Here is a 25143-nt window from a genome sequence, read left to right on the forward strand (position 1 = left end):
GAACAAAATATGCACTTTAACTAAAGATTCATAAATTTGCCTTGTTCTGGACGAGATCAGGGGGTCAGCTTGTGGTTGACACAATGACTTCCCTGTGTTTAGTCAAGCTGGAGAAGCAACATTTGATATTAATATGTGTGCCTCTTATCAGGCTATAGTATGATCTTAAACTCAATATGAAATCTGTTAACAAAGAAAATGTGTCAGTTGAAAACATTGGGTTTTATATACCGACTATCTAGTAAATCAGAGGGGACAGAAACAAGCACTGTGAGACAAGAATAAAAGCTTTTATAAAGAAAAGTAAATTCTACTGTGAGACTGTATTATTGGCTCCAAATGTTAACATCATTACAATAGGAGCACTGTACATAGAGCATATACTTATTCTTCAATATGTCAGATATAGTTAATGCTGACAATATCCTAGGGTTTCAAAGGTTCACATAATTGTGTTTCAAATTAGTCTACATTTCAGTGACGTATTTTTCTTTCATTGGAGCTATGATAGTAGTGAGAATTGTCATTGTTACTAAAAGAGACACAACATATTAAGTTCTGTGTATGCCCGCAATTGATGTTAACGCAAAATTTAATATATTTATCAATAAAGTTACAAGTCTCTTTGAAGAAACCTTTCCAAAAAAGGCAGTGAGAGAAAACCTGTTAAAATCTGGAAACAAGCCATGGATTACTAAGAGCATCAAAATTCCTTGTAAAACAAGAAGAGAACTATGTGCAGTGGCCAACAGATCAAATGATCCCAGTAGGAATATGCACTATAAACTCTACAATAAAGTTATGAATAAGACCATATGAGCAGCAAAGAACATGAGCTTGAAGACAGAAATAGATTACTTGAGCAATAAAGTAAAAACTTTTTGGGATTTTGTAAAGAAGGAAACAAGGAAAACTGCAGTTTGTAGTGAAAATATCCAAATAAAAAATGAGGGTCATCTTGTCAGCAATCCGAAAATAGTTGCAGACACATTAAACAAACATTTTTAACATTAACAAAAAAAAGGGTTTACAAGACTCCATGAACCAAGCCATCAACCTTTTGAAAGCCAGAGTGCCTACCTCAGTACAACACATGAAGGTAACAACAGTCACTGTTCAAGAAATTGAAAGAGTAATTAAACGTCTGAAAAGTAAAAATTCCACTGGGATTGACAATATTTCTAAAAAATTATTAAAATACTGCTGCAGCCATGTAAGTAAAGTCCTTCGCCACATTTTTGATGCATTACTTAAGCAAGGAATAGTTCCTGAGAGGCTTAAGTATGCAGTTGTAAAACTGTTGTACAAGAAGGGAGATAAGATGGGTGCTGCTAACTATTGGCCAGTATCACTACTGACAGGTTTTCAAAGGTTTTAGAGAAACTAATGCATGCCAGGATAGTTAAGCATCTCAGGGATCAAAATATCCTCAGGAAAAGTCAGTCTGGATTTCAGAAAGATTTGTCAAGAGAAGATGCAATATTTGCATTTGTTCGCAAAGTTTTGGAATCTATCAACAAAAAACTAAAGGTGGTTGGGATTTTTTGTGACCTAACAAAAGCATTTGACTGTGTCAGTCACCAGATTCTTTTACAAAAAGCTGCACATGTCAATATAAGTGGTTCATCAGAGAAATGGCATGACTCGTACCTATCAAACAGGAAACAGAAGTTGTAGTGGATAGTCAAAATGCAGTTTCATTATCTTCAGAATGGGGTACCATCACATGTGAAATGCCCCAAGACCCAGTTCTGCGCCCCCTACTTTTTATTATCTTTATAAATGATATGACTCTCTGTAAGGAACATTGTAGATTCACCATTTAGCTGATGACGCTACACTACTTATTGATAATTCAGTACATAAACTTGAGGAAACAGCAAATAAGGTTTTAAGTGAAACAGTGTACTGGTTTAATATTAATGGTCTTTCTTTAAATTACACCAAAACAAACTATGTTCAGTTCCACACATCATTCAAAGATGAAGAAATAGTAGTGAAAATAGGTGAGCAGGTGATAACCAGGGTGGATACCTCAAAATATCTAGTCTTGCATATTGACAGCAAACTGAACTGGTCAAGCCACATCCTGGATCAGCAACTTACACATTTTGCATTATTTCTTCTTATAGAAGTATGGAAACCATAAAGTCAGCCTATTATAGTTATTTTCATGCCATTATGGCATATGGATTTATATTTTGAGGTAATCAGTCACTGGCTAAAAAAGTACTGTGTGCACAAAAAAGAGCCATAAGTATCAAGTGTGGAGTCCATCCTTGGAATCATTTTAAGAAACTTGGACTCCTTACATCCACTGTGCAATATACATATTCTCTTTGATGTGCTTCATAAGGGAAGAAAAATTCATTTTTAAACTGAATAGTGAGTATCATAGTCACGACATGAGAAGAAAACATGATATCCACTAGGAACAGGCAAATCTAAGTATGGTACAAAAAGGAGCCCATTTCCACTGGCTGTAAGATTTTTAATGCCCTCCCTTCAGGAATTAAGTGTTTGGTAGAAGATGAGCTCTTGTTTAAAAAAACTTTAAGGCAGTTCCTATTAGAAGGATCACTTTATACAATAGAAGAGTTCCACTACAGTGTTTAGCATTCCTTGCATTGTTAAATGCAAATATGTGCCCAAATCTACATTTATAATCCTGACTTTTGTTTATTGTAAACACATATTCTGCAATGGGTATATACGGTATGCATCTCCTGAAAGAAAATTTTGCTTAATAAGCAGCTTGCCGGCTGGGGTGGCCGAGCAGTCCTAGGCGCTACAGTCTGGAAACGCGCGGCCACTACGGTCGCAGGTTTGAATCCTGCCTCAGGCGTGGATGTGTGTGATGTCCTTAGGTTAGTTAGGTTTAAGTAGTTTTAAGTTCTAGGGGACTGATGACCTCAGAAGTTAAGTTCCATAGTGCTCAGAGCCATTTGAATCATTTTTTTGCATAAGCAGCTTGTCCACTCTTTGGAGCTAGCCAGATGATAATGCTACATGACTAATTCTAGGTTACATAACTACTTCTGTGGAGTATTTATGCTACACTGCATTGGTTTCATTACTTGATTATAATCTGCAAAATCACAATATTATTTCTTTCCAGAAAATGATCTTATTCCTGGATTTGCAACACTTTTTGCCTGCCTGATACTGCAACTGGAACTGGGCATCCTCGTGGGAATTGGCTTGAATGTACTATTCATTCTTTATAATGTTGCACGCCCAAAAATAACAATTGAAACAAAGAAAGTAAGCATTTACAGTTTGAAATATATTGCCTTATCCTCATTTCACTTGGTAAAAGTAACCTAACAAACGTATTCAGACCAATACAAAACTTAAAACTGAATTCTGAGCTTCCAAAACTAATATCATACATTACTACACCTTTAATATTGACAGGAGAAAATTTCACAAAAGAGAATGTATGCAACATGACAACTGAAATTCTAGGTTATTCTAAATAAATTATCAAAAAACATGTATTTGAGTATAATTTTGGAATGAAGCACATGTTAATAAATGTAATTGAGAGATTCAAAAGGATATAGAGAAAGGTAATTTCTGTCTCACCACAGTTGGCTTATAACTAACACAGATAGGAACAGTGGGTGTATGACTCAGGAGTTAGGTTCTGAAGAAATTATTCAAGAACTGAATAATGTATCAATAAAAATCTGCAAAACAGGATACCCAGATGAACTGCTGTGCAGATTACTACATATCCGCTAAAAAGATTTCCATCATAGATGATCAACATGTCCACCCCATTAAATAAAGATATAGGAGAAAATTGGGATTTTTAGTCATTTTAACTAGGAATGAAAATATAAGTGTAAACAATGAATGTAATGTAATGATAACAACAAGAGCTGTAATAACTCTTAACATAGCTAAAAGTCACAGGAAATGAAGCAAAAGAGGTAGAAGAGATACTCAGTGTAATGATATGGAAGATGAAACCACTATAAAAGGAACACAAACACATGTCTTTTAGGCACATGAAGGTTAATGGGGCCATAAAATAGATGGATGCTCAGGATTTGGGATGTTAGAAAGGAAGGGATGGAAAAAGAAAAAATATGGTGTAAATGAAACTCTGGTACCTGACAACGCAAGATTTTATTGTAGATGGCATTTGCTCTCCAAAGTTCCAATTCAGTTTTACCAACTTCAATTTATTTCTGGAAAGTCTAACATTTTCTTCCATTTCCATGAACAGTCAAACTTTCATCTATTTGAAAAGTAACATGAGAGTATATTGTACACATAAAGTGATAACTCTTGCACTTTCTATAAGTACAGAAGCTTTTTTACATGAATAATTACTAGTAGCATTTTAACAGGTTAACAAGATTCTCATTAATGGTAAACTTTTCATTCATTTCAGACTGCAGAGGGCACTGACTACCTAGAGCTTACTCCGGATAGGTGTCTTATTTTTCCTTCTGTTGAATATGTACGCAACCTGGTGGTGAAGCAAAGCATGAGGAATGATATGCCTGTTGTAATCAACTGTTCACATATATTTGTATCAGACTACACTGCAGCCAAGGTAATAAATTATTTTATCCTTTCATTAGTACATTTCTGTGAACAAAAAGACACAGTTCAAGGCCTGAAATTAATTTATGCATGAGCTACAATCCACAGAGAGTGGGATAATAAATTAAAGCAGTAACCACATGAGGGCAAATGTACATAAATCCTCAAGCAATCTTGGAAGTGAGACATTAGATTCGCTTTGGTATCAATGTGTGAGCAGAAATTGTGGGTGACACACTTAGCACCATACCAGATACTGGTAATGTATTAGGTGCTGTTTATCTCCAATTTGTGTACAACAAATTAACCACACTACTGGAGAATATTATCCTTGCATAAATACAATACATGTGCAGGTTGCCAGTTGGGGTATCACCTCAGTTTCTGCACCCCACATGACAGTACCTAAAACAAATGTTTAATTGAAAAGGGGCAATGAAAAATGTATGAGAATAAATGGTAACCCCAATGAGTATCTCATGAGCTGAAAATGAAATTTCACTTGGGATAATTGTAAATTTACCAGGAGACAGTCTGGCTGGCCATGTATTACCTCCAGGGGGCAAAATTCTTTGTGGAACTGCCATGTAAAAGTGGCATAAATAGTACTTAACTTTTAAAACTATTAGTTTGTATTTTAGGGAGGAAAGAGGGACAAGCCAGGATAGGTTGGAATGGAGGGGCAGGTACCTCAAATCCCAGACTGAGCAGAGTGTACCTGGAACATCATGTTCCTAGGTTCCAGCCTGAGGAAGGCACTAACAATTGTGAGAGCTAATCATTGTTTTTGGTTATTTTTAAATCTGTCTGTTAGCAACACCTAAAATTTTGCTTTTGACACAGAAAAATTGACCACCATGTGGGAACTCACAGTTCAGTTGCTGAACATGCTCATCACCAGGATTTAACGAATCTATGTGCCTCAAGGAACCAGAGGCCACCTGAATCCTCCCACTCAGCTGTACTTTCCCTGTAAAGTTGTAAAGTTGAGATGGGAAATTGCACCCACTACATTCTTGCATATGACAAGCTATCTGGCTAAGCCTCTACTAACAGTCCTCCCTCTCCCAGTAATTGCGAGGCATGTTTTTTAAGTAAGGTCCATTTGAACATAAGAACACAATGAAAGGGTATTTCAAAAAAGTAAATTTATTTTCAGAAAGTACATATTTCACTCTATTTTTCGACATAGTTGCCATGCTTGTTCAAACACGTATCCTACCTCACAACCAATTTTAAAATACCCTCTTCACAAAAACTTACCACCTGCTCTGATAATCAAGAGTTCACTGCCATTTTCACGTCGTCATCATCACTGTAATGGTTGCCACTGAGGTGTTGTTTGAGGTGGAAGAAGAGATGGTAATCGCTCACCACAAGATCAGGACTGTAGGGTGGGTGGTCTAAAACTTCCCAGCCAAAACCATCAAATAAATCACAGGTCCGACCTGCAGTGTGAGGTCTTGCATTGTCATGGAGAAGGACAATTCCCTTTGTCAGCATTCTGCGTCTTTTGTTTTGAATCTCTCTGCATAGCTTTCTCAGGGATTGTCAGTATGCTTCTGCATTGATAGTTGTTCCTCGTTGCATGAAGTCGACCAACAAAACACCATGCCTATACCACAACACTGACGCCATTATTTTGCGCTGGGACAGAGTCTGTTTGGCCTTCACCTTTACAGGTAAGTTTGTGTGTGTCTCCATTCCATGCTCTGTTGCTTCAATTCAGGCGTGAAAAAACCCATGTTTCATCTCCAATTATGATCTGACTCAAGAAGCCATCACCTTCTTCATGATAATGAGTTGAGAACTTCATCACACACTCAAATCTTTGGTTTTTGTGGTCCTCTGTTAGGAGTTTCAGGACCCAATGGGAGCACAGTTTCCTAAACTTTAGGTGTTCAGAAAAAATGTTGTAAAGCACTGATCTTTACACATCAAGAAATTCATTTAAGAGACCTGTTATTGTGAAGTGCTTGTTCTCATGAATCCTCACTTGAACTGAAGCCACCAAATCATCTGTAATCAAAGAAGGGTGCCTGGAGTGGTCCTCATCATGTCACAGCCATCTTTAAATTCTCATACCCACTTACGCACTTTACTTTCACTCATAACAGCATCACCATACACTACGCAAATCTGTCAACGAATTTCTGCAGCAGACAAGTTCCTTGCTGACAAAAACCGTATTACTGAGTGAACCTCACATGCAGTGGGCGAGTTGATAGTCTTAAACATTTTGAAAGCACAAAACAGAACTGTACAGGTTAGCTACAGAGCTGAAACTGAACACAGTTGTTCCCAAAGCATACCAGTACATGGCGCACATGCTTGTTGTGGTATGGGAGCGAACTACTAGTGTCTACAACAAAACAAACCTTACTTAAAAACCATGCCTCATACAATTTTCGAAACTTGGTTTCTGCTGGTAGTATTATTTTTCATTGTTGTAGTTTTTTATTTATTCCATAACTTGTTTAGCTTACTCTTTTTTGTTTTTTCTCCATCTGCTTTCTTTTTGGATCTTAATCACACTATGTAACCACTTCTTATCCTCTTTCTCATTCTGTCCTTCTGTCAGGTCAGAACTTCAGTTTGCTGATGCAGTGCTTATCATGGAACATTTTTTACCTCCTACTCTCAGAGATGACTCACTCTTTATCAGTTTCTCATCATCTTCTTCATAACAGGTGGGTTGCCTCATCTTCAAAACCTGTCCCTTCTTCCTCCCTGTGACAGGAACTAACTGTTCCAAAATCTAAGCAATAGTTTTTCTACATACTGTATATCAGGAATACTGAAATTTTGCCTTATGTAGATTAGTTCTGGCCAGCTTTTACAGTGATTTCCTAATCTAAATGAAATTGCAGTTGGCTTTACTTTTTCCATAATATAACTATGAGGGCTGTTTTTTTTTTTTTCAACCTCTGATTGGCTGTAAATAAAAGTAAAATGTACAGAAAATAATAATTTTATTACCAAAAGTACAGTAAAGTCTTAACTTATTTTTCTACATAATCGCCAAAACAATTGAGGCACTTGTCATACCGTGATACAAGCTTTTCGATGCTTTCCTCGAAGAATGTTGCTGCCAGTGAGGACAGGTAAGTCTTGACGGCGTCCTGAAGTTATTCGTTAGTAGCGAAGCGCTGCCCACCTAACCATGACTTCAGTTCTCAGAACAGGTGCTAATCACTTGGTGCTAGGTCTGGGCTGTACGGTGGATGATAAAAAACTTCCCATTTAAACTTTTTGAGGAGGTCTTTTGTCATGTTGGCGCTGTGTGGTCGGGCGCTGTCATAGATCAAAACAACACCAGACGAAAGCATTCCTCTGCATTTGTTTTGAATGGCTCTACGGAGATGATGTAAAGTTTCACAATAAACTTCCTTGGTTATTGTCATAGCTTGCTCCATGAAGTCTACCAGCAGCACTCGTTTATGGTCCCAAAACACAGTGGCCATTGTTTTTCTTTCTGTCAGTGAATGTTTAAACTTTTTTGGCATGCTTGGGGAAGCTGTGTGCAGCCACTGCTTTGATTGTTCCTTTGTTTCAAGATTGTCATAGAGGACCCACGTTTCATTGCCAGTAACAATCGACTTCAAAAACACGTTTCCCTCATTGGCATAACGTGTGAGAAATGATAATGCTGACGCTGTCCTTTGGTTTTGTGGTCAGTACTCAGCATTTTTGGGATCCAACGTGCACACAATTTCTGATAGCATAGGTCTTGAGTCACAATTGTGTACAAAGCAGACCTTGAAATGTCTGGAAATTCATCAGACAGTTCGCTAATTGTAAATCTTTGTTTGCATCTCACCACCTGATCAACACGGTCAACAAGGCCTACAGTGGTGACAGACTTGCGACCTTGTCCACCTTCATCATGGATGTCTGTTCGTCCTTCTTTAAATTTTCGACACCATTCCCGAACACTACCATCACTCATAACGTTGTTACCATACACGTTACTCATTCTGCGATGGATTTCCGCAGCCATACATCCTTCTGCTTGCAGAAAATGGATTACACTTCGTAACTCACATTTCGCAGGAGCATCGAGCGTAGCGGCCATTTTTACATGGACATAGCTCGGCTATGACTGACACACTGAAGCTGAAAACGGCAGAGGTTGTGGTGGAGGAGCTGCGCAATCACATGACGCACAGGTCTGGCCCCTCCCTACCTCTTACTTGCTTAGATGGACGATCGGAGGTTGAAAAAAAAACAGTCCTCATATTTATCTTTGTTTCCCAAATACTGCAAACTTTCATGTAATGTCTCACAGAGATTCAGTCAAGAACAATAAAGTTGTGCCCAGCTGTCCAATCATATACAAACTTTGCTATTCTGAACCATATCCATATTACTTGAGTTACTACAGTTTCACTACCATATCATTCACTGGGCATCATTATTCTCACCCACCTTCACAACTGCAGTTGCTAAGACACACGTATGCAGTAGTACTCAACTTGGAAGTGGTTGGTGTGAGTCATAGCATTGGAAAAATACTTGGAAGAAGTACTTAGCTGGCAAAATTCCAGAAAGTTCCAGATACTACCAACAGGCACATCTAAAATTGGAAAAAATACCTAGCGTTCACAACTGTTACTTCCTTCCCCAGTGCAGAATCCAGGAACTCGAGGTTCCAGTTGACCCTTTTCAGCCTCATCCTAAACCCCTGAAATGATTTCAATCAAATTTGGTACATATACATATATTTATTACAGTCTGGAAATAAGTACTGTAGGGGTAAGAACCACCAGTCTCCCATTCAGGTGAGTGTGATGATGTGGAGAGAGAAGGGAGGACTAACAGTTGGAAACACAGTGAGGGGGAAGGAGAAGATAACCACAGACAGGAGGATGAGCAGATGGACAGAGATAGGGGAGGGGGAAATGGATGGTTAGAGGGGAAGGGAGAAGGACAGAGAAAGGAAAGAAGAGAAGATGGGCCGACGCAGGGGGAAGAAGAAACAGGCAGAGAGATGGGGGAGGAGGAGATGAACAGACATATGGAGAGGAGGAAATTGACAGAGAAAGCGAAGAGTAGGACATTGACAGAGAGAGGGGAGGAGGAGATCAGCAAAGAGAGGGGTAGGAGGAGCTTGACAAATAGAGGGGGAGGAAGAGATGGACTCGGATGGAGGATATGGATATGGACCGAGGGTGAAGGAGCAGATGGGCAGAGGGAGGAGGGGCAGATTGACAGAGAGAAGAGGGAGCAGGAGATGGATAGAGAGAGGGGCACAAGAAGACTGACAGAGAGTGGCTGATGGAAGAGGAGGATTAATAGAAGATTGGAATAAATACATACCTTGGCAACATTGGGTACGCAGATAGTCTTAAATAAAACTAATTTGAGTGTGTGACTCTCTGGATGTGTTCTTATTCACACCACTGTTTTGGCTGCTGTTGCAAGTGCCATTCATCAGGGTGATGTATTTGGCCAGTACAATATAAAGGTCTCATTTACTGGCATTCCATCCTGCTCTAGTGTTGATTGTTAATGAAGTCCATTTTCAATTCTGTGGGAGGAGTGGGAGGTGGGGTCAGTTCCCCTTTACTGAGAGTTATGGATTGATGGATGAGAAGCAGGTGAGCACAGTGACAAATTACTGTACTACTACCAAAGTACTTAAGGTGATGGAGACAATACCATGTTTACTGCCGTCCCCAATGAGGCTGCCTCATGAATGCTAGCAATAATGATCGATCCCTGGATTCCTACTTCTACCATAGAATCAAAATCAGGTTCAATAACATTTTTAACAATTTATACTACCAACATAATGAAATATCAGATCCTAATGTGCCAATGGATCAACAGTAAACACATCAACCTGACAAAAGCCACATGCACCAATGACTGAAACATTAGTACACAAAGAACTCAGATGACATGGTCATTACCCAGGAAAGCTTTATTGAGGACAACAATGACCACACATGCCTTTACTGATATTTAAGCCATCAGCACATGTTTCATGAAGCATGAGGCAAGCATTCAGACTGGACAACACAGCAAGTCTGTGTGGCAGAACATCATATTGTGTGGAACGAAACTATTGTTTTCACAATCTTGAATATATCTCTGCAGCCATTTACCCTTAAGAGAAAGATACAAGGAATGCCTGGTGTTGTGAAATTATGGATGTTGCCTTCCACTGTCTTTTAGCTGTCAGATTGGATTTTTTGTGATCTATCAAAGGCTTTTGACTGTGTAAATCATGGAATACTTCTAGATAAGCTCAAGTGCTGTGGTATGAATGGGACAGTGCTCAAATGGTTTAAATCACACCTAACTCGAAGAGTGCAGAAAGTTGAAATAAACAGTTCACATTATATGTAAAAAACTGGTGATTTCTCAAACCGGGGAACCATCAAGAATGGGGTGCTGCAAGGTTCGGTCTTGGGTCCTCTGCTGTTCTTAATATATATTAATGACTTGCCATTCTATGTTCACGAAGATACAAAGCTGGTACTTTTTGCTGATGATACAAGTATAGCTATCACAGCTGACAGACAAGAATTAACTGGTGAAATTGTAAATGATGTTTTTCAGAAAATCATTAAGTGGTTCTCTGCATATGGGCTCTCATTAAACTTTGACAAAGCACAGTATATACAGTTCCACACAGTAAATGGAATGACTCCCATTAATAAATATAGACTTCGATCAGAAATTGGTAGCTAAGGTAGAATATTCAAAATTTCTAGGTGTATGCACTGATGAGGGGTTGAACTGGAAAAAACACACTGAAGATCTGCTGAAACGTTTGAGTTCAGCTACTTATGCTATTAGGGTCATTGCAAATTTTGGCGATATACATCTGAGTATATTAGCTTACCACACCTATTTTCATTCTCTGCTTTTGTATGGCATCATATTCTGGGGTAACTCATCATTGCGTAAAAGAGTGTTCGTTGCACAAAAGCGTGTAATCAGAATAATTGCTGGAGCTCATCCAAGATCATCCTGCAGACACTTATTTAAAGAGCTAGAAATCTTCACTGTAGCCTCACAATATGTATATTCACTTATGAAATTTGTTATTAACAATCCGAACGAATTCAAAAGTAATAGCAGTGTACATGGCTACAACACTAGGAGAAAGGATGATCTTCACTACTCAAAGTTAAATCTAACTTTGGCTCAGAAGGGGGTAAATTATGCTGCCACAAAAGTCTTTGGTCACTTACCTAATAGCATCAAAAGTCTAACAGATAGCCATATAGCATTTAAAAGGAAATTAAAAGAATTTCTTAATGGCAACTCCTTCTACTCATTAGATGAATTTTTGGATAAAGTAAGTGGGTAATTTCCCAACCCCCGCAAAAAAAATTAAAAATATTGAGTGTCATGTAATATTTTGTCTAATGTAATATCTTGTATAGACACCTTTTATTAACCTGACATGTTCCACATCATTACGAAGCGTCGTATTTATGATCTATGGAACAAGTACTAATCTAATCTAATCTAAGAGTAGTCAATTTCCAGACTGATAGTGGTTAAAAGACAACCTCTTTTAGTGTGGCAGTAATAGAGTCCTCCTCATTCATCAATGTGAAACAATAGAAATAGATATAAAAACTATGTCAATAAATGGCATCGCCTCCTTCTCACCCCTACCCTTGTCATCCATCCAATCAATCAAAAACTGAGCTCAGTAAGTTGCTTGATAACTGACATTTGGAGCTCAATGAAATCTCAATATATAAGATATTAATTTGGTATACGTCCACTCTAATGAAGACCTTTTAGAACAGCGAGAAAAATGTTGGTGAATATAATAGTGATACAATATGGTTGTGCACCCAGAAAAAGTTGTCACAAAAAATCGCAATTCTAATTATCAGTACCCATAAATAAGGAGGCATTATCAGATTGAGTGAAGTCCTCACAAGAAAAGTAAGAGACGTTATATACAAAGATTTGTATATTGAAATGTTCCATGTCAATGAGGGTCTCCATACTGTGTGACCATGGAAAAACAATGTATCTAATAATGCTTTTTACTTTATTTTTTCTTATAGAAACTGTGTCAAGTCTCAAGTTGCACAAGGCATATTCATAGGCATTTATGTGTGCCCCATACATATGCATGCATGCAAGAAAGTGCGCGTCATGCGCACACACACACACACACACACACACACACACACACACACACGCACACACACACACACACACACACACACACACACACACACACAGCTTCCATCATTACATCAATTTATTATGTTTAATTTTTCTTCAAGGACTGTAGCAGTAGACTATATTTTTCAGCAGGCTGTCAGAAAGTGCCACTTTATTGCAAATGTGTATATGCAACCCCAATTCAGTTATAACTGTCACACTGAATAGAAACTCAGAGTAAAATATATATGTTTCATTAGGACTTTGCTTTGATACATAAAATGATAAGAAATTGTGTGCTATATGCTGCCTGCTATGATCATCACAATAAATATGTTGTTGTAGCCTAAGGTGACAACATAATATAGCAGTTACCTCATCTCAGGGGAAAGGAAAATTTGGTTCATAATTACTTACAGGTGGTTGACTGCCTTACACTTGACTTTAGTAAGAGACAACAGCCACTTTTCTTCTATAAACTAAAGCCAAGCATAGTAAAGATGTTCCAAGGACTACATCCAACAGAATTTGTTGATTATCATGATGAGAATGAACTGGAGAGTCTTATCAGAGGTAAGATATACTTCTGTTACTACTTGTAATGTTTCTAGTTCTGTAACTATTTGTCTCTGTTTAATAGTCTTCAACACGTGTTTGAACAAGATGTTAAGCACATGTAAATTGATTACTTTAATTTGCTGCACTTTAAACATAGTTTTCCTTCCAGTATTTGGTAGGTTGCCTGCAATGGTTTCACACTGGGTGATGGGTGCAAGAGTTCCCTACACCAGAACTAATGAACTTATTGCTTTTTGTAGTATTTACATGTTTTGTGTTTCTAACTGTTATAATTTTCTATGTCTGTAAGTATGAAAAAGGCTCAAATCTGTGAATTAAATTATGTTTTGTTTCTCAGCCCACAATAAGTACCTGGATCCATGAAATGGTATTTCTGAACACAGTTTTGTCAGTAGTGGATGCCTACCACAAACAAGCTTACAAGAAACCTCTCCTTTGCCAATCTCTTCATCTCAATCTCAGGGTAGCACTTGTAACTTATGTCCTCAATTATTTGCTCGATTTATTCCACTCTCTGTCTTACTCTACAGTTTTTGCCCTCTACAGCCCCCTCTAGTACCATGGAAATCATTCCCTGATGTCTTAACAGATGTTCTGTCATCCTATCCCTTCTTGTCAGTGCTTTCCACACATTCCATTCCTCTCAAATTCTGCACAGAACCTCCTCATTCCTTACCTTACAGTACACATAATTTTCAACATTCATCTGTACCACCACATCTCAAATGCTTTGATTCTCTTCTATCCTGGTTTTCCCACAGTCCTTCTTTCACTACCGTACAATGCTGTGCTCCAAATGTACAGTCTCAAAAATGTCTTCTTCAAATTAAGGCCTGTGTTTGATACTAGTAGACTTCTCTTGGTCAGGAATTCCCTTTTTGCCATTGCTAGTCTGCTTTTGGTGTCCTCCTTGCTCCATTTGTCATTGGTTATTTTGCTGCCTAGGTAGTAGAATTCCTTAACTTCATCTGCTTCATGACCATCAGTCTTGATGTTAACTTTCTTGAGGTTATCCTTTCTGCTACCTCTTATTGCCTTCAACTTTCTTCAGTTTACTCTCAGTCCATATTCTGTACTCATTAAACTATTCATTCCATACAAAAGATCATGTTATTCTTTTTCAGTTTCACTTATGGTAGCAATGTTATCAGCAGATTGTATCGTTGATATCCTTTCACCTTAAATTTTAATTCCACTTCTGAACCTTACTCTTATTTCCATCATTGTTTTTTTTATGTACAGATTAAACAATAGGGGCAAGAGACTACACCCCTGTCTTACACCCATTTTGATCCCAGCACTTCATTCTTGGCCATCCTCTCTTATTATTCCCTCTTGTCTTATCTGTCTCTCCCTATAGCTTAACTCCATTTTTCTCAGAATTCTGAACATCTTGCACCATTTTACATTGTTGAACACTTTTTCCAGGTCAACATATCCTATGAACATGTTTTGATTTTTCTTTAATCTTGCTTACATTGCCAACCACAATGTTAGAATTCCCTCTCTGGCCCCTTTACTTTTCATAAAGCCAAACTGATCATCACCTAAAACATCCTCAATTTTCTTTTTCATACTTCTGTATATTACTCTTGTTAGCAACTTGGTTGCATGAGGTAGTAAGCTAACTGTGCGATAATTCTCACACTTGTCAGCTCTTGCAGTCTTCGGAATTGTGTGGATGATATTTTTCCAAAGTCAGATGGTATGTCATCAGACTCTTGTATTCTACACACCACAGTGAATAGTCATGCCACTTCCCCCAATGATTTTATAAATTCTGATGGAATGTTGTCTATGCCTTCTGCCTTATTTGATCTTAAGTTCTCCAAAGCTCTCTTAAATTCTGATTCTGATCATGGACCCCCTATCTCCTATCACATCAGGCAAATCTTCCCCCTCATAGAGGCCTTCAATGTACTCTTTCCACCTATCTGCTCTCTCCTCTGTATTTAACAGTGGAATTTCTGTTGCACTCTTAATGTTGCCACCCCTGTTTTTAATTTCAACAAAGGCTGTTTTGACTTTCCTATATGTTGAGTCAGTTTTTCTGACAATCATTTCTATTTTAATCTCTTCACATTTTTCATGTAGCAACTTCATCTTAGCTTCCCTCTACTTCCTATTTATTTCATTCCTCAATTAGTTGTAATTTCTGTATTCCTGGATTTCCATGAATATTTTTGTATTTTCTTCTTTCATCAATCAACTGAAGTATTTCTTCTGTTACCCAAGGTTCCTTCGCAGTTGCCTTCTTTGTATCTATGTTTTTCTTTCCAACTTCTGTGACTGACCTTTTTAGAGACGTCCATTCCTCTTCACCTGTACTGCCTACTGATCTGTTTCCTATTGCTGTATAAATAGCCTCAGAGAAATTCAAGCTTATCTCATCATTTCCCAGTATTTCCATAGCCCACTTCTTAGCATATTGATTCTTCCTGACTAATCTCTTAAACTTCAATGTAGTCTTCATCATTGCAACATTGTGTTCAGAGTTTGTATCTGCTCCTGGATATTCCTTACAATCCAGTATATGATTTTAGAATTTCTGTTGGCCCATAATATACTCTAACCGAAATCTTACTGCGTCACCTGCTCTTTTCCAAGTATATCTTCTCCTCTTGTGATTCTTGAACAGAGTATTTACCATTACTAGCTAAAATTTATAATAGAACTCAATTAGTCTTTCTCCTCTCTCATTCTTTGTCTCAAGCCCATATTCTTCTGTAACCTTTTCTCCTACTCCTCCCTTAGAACTGCATTCCAGTCCCCCATGACAATTAGATTTAAAACTCCTTTGTGTGCTGAAACTTACTTTCTTCTGTAAAGCCGAAGTACACAATTATCTATAACTACAACAGTGACAAATTCAATAGATAAACCAATGCACTCAGTTCCTCAAAAAAAAGCTGCATAGTATTTTCTCTGAAGTGATTTGTCAACTCAACACTGCAGGCTTTTATCACCCCCTTATGTTAATTTGGAACTGGTTCATTATTAATGAAGCAGTGATGTAATACTCAAAGTACTTGGAGCAAAAATCTCAATGGTACAAACAGATGTTAGGTGCTTCTCCTAACATTCTACACCTGGTCTCAAAGTTCCATTGTGACTGGCTTGGAAAGCCAGTCCTCTCACAAACTAACACCAGCCCACTGTGTTGAAAATGATGAACAAATACTGGTTTTAGACTTTAAATATGCTTATAAGAGCAATCTGCATAATTTTGCAGAAGTAAGGGCAGCAACAAATTACATGTTATGAATATAATGAAACAGTATACTCAGTTACTGTACCATTAATCTGTTATTGTCATAATTTCAATAATGAACAGTTTATAAGGATCTTACAGTGAGATTTTATCAGTATCTTGTCATGCATTTTTTCTGTAAATTGCCTATCATTCCACTAACTACAAGGCTCAGTTTATGTGTATTATGAAATGAATGAAATCTCAATATATAAGAGCTGAGTTTGGCACTCATTCATACTAATAAAGACCATTTAGAACAGTGACATTGATGTTGGTGATTATGACAGTGGTACAATGTGGTTGTGCACCCAGAAAAGTTGTCATGAAAACAACAATTCTAATTACCAGTACCTAAAAGTAATATGGCATCCTGTGACTGAGTAAAGTCCACACAAGAAAATGGAGAGAAGTTATCTAGAAAGATCTGTATTCTGACATGTTCCACATCAATGAGGATTTCCTCACTATGTGACCATGGAAACACAATGGCTCTAATCATACTTTTTATTTTATTTTTTCTTATAGATAATCTGTTAGTTTGTATTGGGGGTTGATTTGGGGGAGGAGACCAAACAGCGAGGTCATCTGTCTCATTGGATTAGGGTAGGATTGGGAAAGAAATCAGCCATGCCCTTTCAAAGGAACCATCATGGCATTTGTCTGAAGCAATTTAGGGAATTCACAGAAAACCTAAATCAGGATTACTGGACATGGGATTGAACTGTCATCCTCCCGAATGTGATTCCAGTGTGCTAACCACTGTGCCACCTCGCTCGATAATCTGTCAAGTCTCCAGTTACTCAGGATGTATTTGCAGGCATGTGTGTATGAGCCACAGGCATGCTGACACAAAAGTGCATGTGCATCTGCGCCCCCCCCCCCCCCCCCCCAACAAACTTTCTCTCTCTCGCTCTCTCTCTCTGTTCTTTTGTTGCAGTATTATTTGTATTCCATGAAGGAGTTTCCCTCATTATGTTAATTCCTTATGTTCTCATTTTCATCGAGGATTGTAGCAGTATATTTGACAGCAAGTTGTCATGACTGTAGTAGTATATTTTTCAGCAACCTGTTAGGAAGTGCCACTTCAATGCAAATATGTACGTGTATTCCCAATTCAGCTATCATGTGTCACATTAACAATAAAATATTTATGGTTAATTAGGACTTGGTTTTTCCACTTGAAATGATAAGAAATATGTTCATCACAATAAATACGAGGTCTGTTCAAAAAATCCTGAAACATTCATAATTTTGTATGAGTGGTGTGTTGGAGCATTATGAGGTTGGCACCCCTGCACACACCTGTGTTTAATATGTAGCTGCTGGAATTTTCATTGTTGTATGTGTCAAACAGTATGTGAATTTTGAGATGGCAGAGTTTGAGAAGCAATGTGGCTGCATTAAATTTTGCGTGAAACTCAAGAAAGCTTTTACAGAGACACAACAAATGATGCAGAAAGCCTACAGTGATGAGTGCTTAAGCCGACCTTGATGTTAGGTATGGTTCACATGGTTTAAAAAATGGATGGATGGAAGTTAAAGATGACCCTCATTCAAGACACCCTTCGGCGTCTACCGATGATCCTCATGTCAGGAACATCAATGAAATTGTGCAGTCCAATCAAAGACTGTCTTTCTGAGAGATCGCAGAAGAATGCAACATTTCAATCAGATTGTGTCATGAAATCCTGACTCAGCCTCTTGGATTGCATCATCTTGCTACCTAGTTCATCCCATCCCTCATTACTCAAGAAAGGAAAGACCTTTGCCACACAATCTGTGAAGACCTTTTGGATCACACAAATGAGAATGAGATGTTCCTTAAGAGAATCAAAACTGATAATGAGATGTGGGTCTATGGATATGATGTTGAAACCAATGTTCAGTCTTCACAGTGGGTTGAGAAACGTTCTCCAAGACCATAAAAAGCTCAACAGATCAGGTCAAATGTCAAAGCAAGGCTGATAGTTTTCTTTGACTGAAGGATTAGTTTATCATGAATTCATACCACAGTGACAAACTGTTAATTGGTGGTATTATCAGGATCTGTTGCAATGCCTACAAGAAAATTTGTCAGAAGAAAACAGCCTGAAATGTGGTGAGATGACTTGTGGCTCTTGTATCATGAAAATGCACCCACACATTCATCCTTGTTGGTGCATGAGTATTGCACAAAAAACAAAATCACTGTGCTGCCTCATCCTTTGTACACTCTAGACCTAGCCCCTTCCAACTTCTTTTTTTATTTCCAAAGTTGAGGAGCCTGTTGAAAGGATGAAGACTTGCAATGATAGATGAGATAAAAGAAAATTTGCAAACGGCACTTCATGCAGTCCAGCAAGAGAAATACCAAGACTGCTTCCAGAAGTGAAAACAGGATTGGAAATATTGTATCAGTTGTGGTGGAGAGTATTTTGAAGGAGGCTATGCACAACAAGTCAAAGGTAAGCATATAAAAATAAAAATGTTGTGGATAAAGATCCAGGATTTTCTGAACAGACCTCAAATGTTGTTGTAGCATAACGTGATAACACATGAGTGACGTCACCTCAGGAGGAAAGAGAATTTAGTTATTAATTACTTACAGGTGATTCCCTACATATGACTTCAGTAAGTGACAACAACCACTTTCCTTCTGTTAACCAAAGATCAGCATAGAGAAAATGCTCCAAACAGAATTTGTTGTTTATCATGAGGAGAATGAACCAGAGGGCCTTACCGGAGGTAAGATCCACTTCCATTACTATTTTTAATTTTTTCAGTTCTTTAACTGTTTGTGTCTGGTTAATACCATTCCACATATGTATCTGAGCAGGATTTTAAGCAGATGTAAATTGTTTAGTCTAGTTTGCTATGCTTTAAACATAGTTTTTATTCCAGTATTTGGGAGGCTCCCTGCCGCCGTTGGATAAGCAGCTGAGCAGCAAGTCGTATACTCCTAGCTCACTCATTTGTTACATAGTTTAATTCTTAACTTCTTTGCGTGTTTTTGGTACTTGCATTGTTTAATTCATAAATTTCGGGCGTATAATAGTATTTGAGAGTTGTAGCATCGCATTTTAGTACCTGAATAGTGTAAATTCGCGTAGTCGTTTGTCTTCTGTTTTTGTTTTGAACAGCCAGTGTCGGTTGATCACAGTCAGTGTGTTCCCTGCTGCCGTTGGATAAGCAGCTGAGCAGCAAGTCGTATACTCCTAGCTCACTCATTTGTTACATAGTTTAATTCTTAATTTCTTTGCGTCTTTTTGGTACTTGCATTGTTTAATTCATAAATTTCGGGCGTATTATAGTATTTGAGAGTGTAGCATCGCGTTTTAGTACCTGAATAGTGTAATTTCGCGTAGTCTCCTTCCGCCACCGAGCAGTGTCAGCAGTGCGCAAGTAGCAGCATTACTGCATTTACTAGGCAATCTTGTATTTTAATAACCGTTTAAATTTTGTTGATTTGTTTGCGCTCTCTGTAGATTAGTTCAGACGTTCTTTGCAAAACAGTTTTTAGCATGGATAGGGACTGCATCTGCTGTGTTCGGATGCAGGCTGAGTTGGCATCCCTTCGCTCCCAGCTTCAGGCAGTGTTGGCTTGTGTCACACAGCTTGAGGCTGTTGCCAATGGGCATCACTGTTGGGGTCCGGATGGGGGTTTGTCGGGGACGGCCAGCTCGTCCCACGCAGCCCTTGATCGGAGTACGACTGTGGTTGCCCGGGATACTGCTCGCATTGAGGCTGATCCCTCACCTGTGGTAGAGTGGGAGGTCGTCTCAAGGTGTGGCAGGGGGCGAAAGACATTCCGGAGGGTTGAACGGAAAGCCTCTCCAGTTTGTCTGACGAACCGGTTTCAGGCTCTGTCTCAGGCTGATACTGATCTTCGGCCTGACATGGCTGCTTGTCCTGTTCCAGAGGTTGCCCCTCAGTCTGAAAGATCCGGGCAGTCGCAGAGGGTGGGCTTACTGGTAGTTGGGAGCTCCAACGTCAGGCGCGTAATGGGGCCCCTTAGGGAAATGGCAGCAAGAGAGGGGAAGAAAACCAATGTGCACTCCGTGTGCATACCGGGGGGAGTCATTCCAGATGTGGAAAGGGTCCTTCCGGATGCCATGAAGGGTACAGGGTGCACCCATCTGCAGGTGGTCGCTCATGTCGGCACCAATGATGTGTGTCGCTATGGATCGGAGGAAATCCTCTCTGGCTTCCGGCGGCTATCTGATTTGGTGAAGACTGCCAGTCTCGCTAGCGGGATGAAAGCAGAGCTCACCATCTGCAGCATCGTCGACAGGACTGACTGCGGACCTTTGGTACAGAGCCGAGTAGAGGGTCTGAATCAGAGGCTGAGACGGTTCTGCGACCGTGTGGGCTGCAGATTCCTCGACTTGCGCCATAGGGTGGTGGGGTTTCGGGTTCCGCTGGATAGGTCAGGAGTCCACTACATGCAACAAGCGGCTACACGGGTAGCAGGGGTTGTGTGGCGTGGGCTGGGCGGTTTTTTAGGTTAGATGGCCTTGGGCAAGTACAGAAAGGGCAACAGCCTCAACGGGTGCGGGGCAAAGTCAGGACATGCAGGGACCAAGCAGCAATCGGTATTGTAATTGTCAACTGTCAAAGCTGCGTTGGTAAAGTACCAGAACTTCAAGCGCTGATAGAAAGCACCGAAGCTGAAATCGTTATAGGCACAGAAAGCTGGCTTAAGCCAGAGATAAATTCTGCCGAAATTTTTACAAAGGTACAGACGGTGTTTAGAAAGGATAGATTGCATGCAACCGGTGGTGGAGTGTTCGTCGCTGTTAGTAGTAGTTTATCCTGTAGTGAAGTAGAAGTGGATAGTTCCTGTGAATTATTATGGGTGGAGGTTACACTCAACAACCGAACTAGGTTAATAATTGGCTCCTTTTACCGACCTCCCGACTCAGCAGCATTAGTGGCAGAACAACTGAGAGAAAATTTGGAATACATTTCACATAAATTTTCTCAGCATGTTATAGTCTTAGGTGGAGATTTCAATTTACCAGATATAGACTGGGACACTCAGATGTTTAGGACGGGTGGTAGGGACAGAGCATCGAGTGACATTATACTGAGTGCACTATCCGAAAATTACCTCAAGCAATTAAACAGAGAACCGATTCGTGGAGATAACATCTTGGACCTACTGATAACAAACAGACCCGAACTTTTCGACTCTGTATGTACAGAACAGGGATTCAGTGATCATAAGGCCGTTGCAGCATCCCTGAATATGGAAGTTAATAGGAATATAAAAAAAGGGAGGAAGGTTTATCTGTTTAGCAAGAGTAATAGAAGGCAGATTTCAGACTACCTAACAGATCAAAACGAAAATTTATGTTCCAACACTGACAATGTTGAGTGTTTATGGAAAAAGTTCAAGGCAATCGTAAAATGCGTTTTAGACAGGTACGTGCCGAGTAAAACTGTGAGGGATGGGAAAAACCCACCATGGTACAACAACAAAGTTAGGAAACTACTGCAAAAGCAAAGAGAGCTCCACTCCAAGTTTAAACGCAGCCAAAACCTCTCAGACAAACAGAAGCTAAACGATGTCAAAGTTAGCGTAAGGAGGGCTATGCATGAAGCGTTCAGTGAATTCGAAAGTAAAATTCTATGTACCGACTTGACAGAAAATCCTAGGATGTTCTGGTCTTACGTTAAATCAGTAAGTGACTCGAAACAGCATATCCAGACACTACGGGATGATGATGGCATTGAAACAGAGGATGACACGCGTAAAGCTGAAATACTAAACACCTTTTTCCAAAGCTGTTTCACAGAGGAAGACCGCACTGCAGTTCCTTCTCTAAATCCTCGCACAAACGAAAAAATGGCTGACATCGAAATAAGTGTCCAAGTAATAGAAAAGCAACTGGAATCACTCAATAGAGGAAAGTCCACTGGACCTGACGGGATACCAATTCGATTCTACACAGAGTACGCGAATGAACTTGCCCCCCTTCTAACAGCCGTGTACCGCAAGTCTCTAGAGAAACGGAGGGTTCCAAATGATTGGAAAAGAGCACAGATAGTCCCAGTCTTCAAGAATGGTCGTCGAGCAGATGCGCAAAACTATAGACCTATATCTCTGATGTCGATCTGTTGTAGAATTTTAGAACATGTTTTTTGCTCGAGTATCATGTCGTTTTTGGAAACCCAGAATCTACTATGTAGGAATCAACATGGATTCCGGAAACAGCGATCGTGTGAGACCCAACTCGCTTTATTTGTTCATGAGACCCAGAAAATATTAGATACAGGCTCCCAGGTAGATGCTATTTTTCTTGACTTCCGGAAGGCGTTCGATACAGTTCCACACTGTCGCCTGATAAACAAAGTAAGAGCCTACGGAATATCAGACCAGCTGTGTGGCTGGATTGAAGAGTTTTTAGCAAACAGAACACAGCATGTTGTTATCAATGGAGAGACGTCTACAGACGTTAAAGTAACCTCTGGCGTGCCACAGGGGAGTGTTATGGGACCATTGCTTTTCACAATATATATAAATGACCTAGTAGATAGTGTCGGAAGTTCCATGCGGCTTTTCGCGGATGATGCTGTAGTATACAGAGAAGTTGCAGCATTAGAAAATTGTAGCAAAATGCAGGAAGATCTGCAGCGGATAGGCACTTGGTGCAGGCAGTGGCAACTGACCCTTAACATAGACAGATGTAATGTATTGCAAATACATAGAGAGAAGGATCCTTTATTATATGATTATATGATAGCGGAACAAACACTAGTAGCAGTTACTTCTGTAAAATATCTGGGAGTATGCGTGCGGAACGATTTGAAGTGGAATGATCATATAAAATTAATTGTTGGTAAGGCGGGTACCAGGTTGAGGTTCATTGGGAGAGTGCTTAGAAAATGTAGTCCATCAACAAAGGAGGTGGCTTACAAAACACTTGTTCGACCTATACTTGAGTATTGCTCATCAGTGTGGGATCCGTACCAGATCAGTCTGACAGAGGAGATAGAGAAGATCCAAAGAAGAGCGGCGCGTTTCATCACAGGGTCATTTGGTAACCGTGATAGCGTTACAGAGATGTTTAATAAACTCAAGTGGCAGACTCTGCAAGAGAGGCGCTCTGCATCGCGGTGTAGCTTGCTCGCCAGGTTTCGAGAGGGTGCGTTTCTGGATGAGGTATCGAATATATTGCTTCCCCCTACTTATACCTCCCAAGGAGATCACGAATGTAAAATTAGAGAGATTAGTGCACGCACGGAGGCTTACAGGCAGTCGTTCTTCCCGCGAACCATACACGACTGGAACAGGAAAGGGAGGTAATGACAGTGGCACGTAAAGTGCCCTCCGCCACACACCGTTGGGTGGCTTGCGGAGTATAAATGTAGATGTAGATGTAGGCTGACTGCAGTTATTTCTCACTGAGTGATGGGTGCAAGAGTTCCCTACACCAGGACAATGTATACTTATTGTTTAGGGGCCAGTTCTTCCTCTTTTTGTAATATTTCTTGTTGTGTATTTTTAACTGTTATAACTGATTTATTGGAGATTTGAAATATTCCCTGTCTCTGCAAGTATGAAAAAACCTCAAATCAGTGAATTAATCTATGTTTTGTTTCACAGCACACAAAAAGGACATGGCTACACAAAATGGTATTTCTGAAGCCAGTTTTGTTAGCAGTGGATGATTACCACAAAGAAGCCTACAACAATCATCATGAACTTGAAAATGGTGGTTCCTCAAGTGCAAATGATTTAACATGAATCAGTATAATACTTCAGCAAATGAGATTATCAAAATGTGTGCCATAACTGAAGACATATTTATATTAGTGCTAGTGCAATACATAGCAACTGATTTTCAACACAACTGAGGCAAGGACTAAAGATGATATTAGGTGGTAGTATGTATGAAGCTGAAAACCAGTCAATACATTTACTTTCTTCTGAAAAGCCTAAGGACAAAACTATCTACAATTACCACAGTGGAAAAATCAGTAGATAAACTAAATGTGATATGCACTTAGTTTCCCCAAATAGAAAGCTGCAGAGTATTTGATTTGAATTAATTTGTCAAAACAACACTGCAGATTTTTATGACCCCTTATGTTAATTTGGGACTGGTTCATTATTAATGAAACAGTGATGTAATACTCAAAGTATATGGAGCAAAAATCTCAATGGTACAAGCAGATGCTAGATGCTTCTCCTAACATTTGGGTTCAAACTAAGCCTGCTCTCAAAGTATTATTGTGGCTGGCTTGGAAAGCCAGTTACAAGATGGTGAAACTCTCACAAGCCAAAATCAGCCCATTATCCTGAAAATGATGAACAAATACTGGTTTAGAATTTTAGATATATCTATAATAGAAATCTGCATGTTCTGCAGAAGTAAATGCAGTGATGAACTGCTTGTTATGGATTTAATGAAATAGTATACTCAGATACTATATCATTAACCTGTTATTGTCATAACTACAACAATGAACAGTTTATAAGGACATTTCATGAGTTTTTATCAGTATCTTGTCATGCATCCTTGCTGGAAGTTGCCTATTGTTCTACTAACTACAAGGCTTGGATCACGTGTATTATAAACAGATTCACATGGTCAGACATTGTGTGCTGAACAACTATGGCC

The 25143-nt window shown here is 39.2% G+C and overlaps 1 protein-coding gene across 1 annotated transcript in view; it reads left to right on the top strand.

Moving 5' to 3' along the window:
• Window positions 1-24190, top strand: part of LOC124775336 (sodium-independent sulfate anion transporter-like) — a 62596-nt gene extending 38406 nt beyond the window's left edge. The window contains exons 8-11 of the mRNA XM_047250168.1: window positions 3119-3264; window positions 4406-4570; window positions 13125-13278; window positions 24126-24190. Of these exons, the coding sequence (XP_047106124.1) occupies window positions 3119-3264; window positions 4406-4570; window positions 13125-13278; window positions 24126-24190 (530 nt within the window). The remainder of the gene's footprint in view (window positions 1-3118; window positions 3265-4405; window positions 4571-13124; window positions 13279-24125) is intronic.
• The last annotated feature ends 953 nt before the right edge of the window (window positions 24191-25143 follow it).

The sequence above is a fragment of the Schistocerca piceifrons genome, chromosome 2 (genome assembly GCF_021461385.2).
Source record: "Schistocerca piceifrons isolate TAMUIC-IGC-003096 chromosome 2, iqSchPice1.1, whole genome shotgun sequence".
Classification (NCBI taxonomy): Eukaryota; Metazoa; Arthropoda; class Insecta; order Orthoptera; family Acrididae; genus Schistocerca; species Schistocerca piceifrons.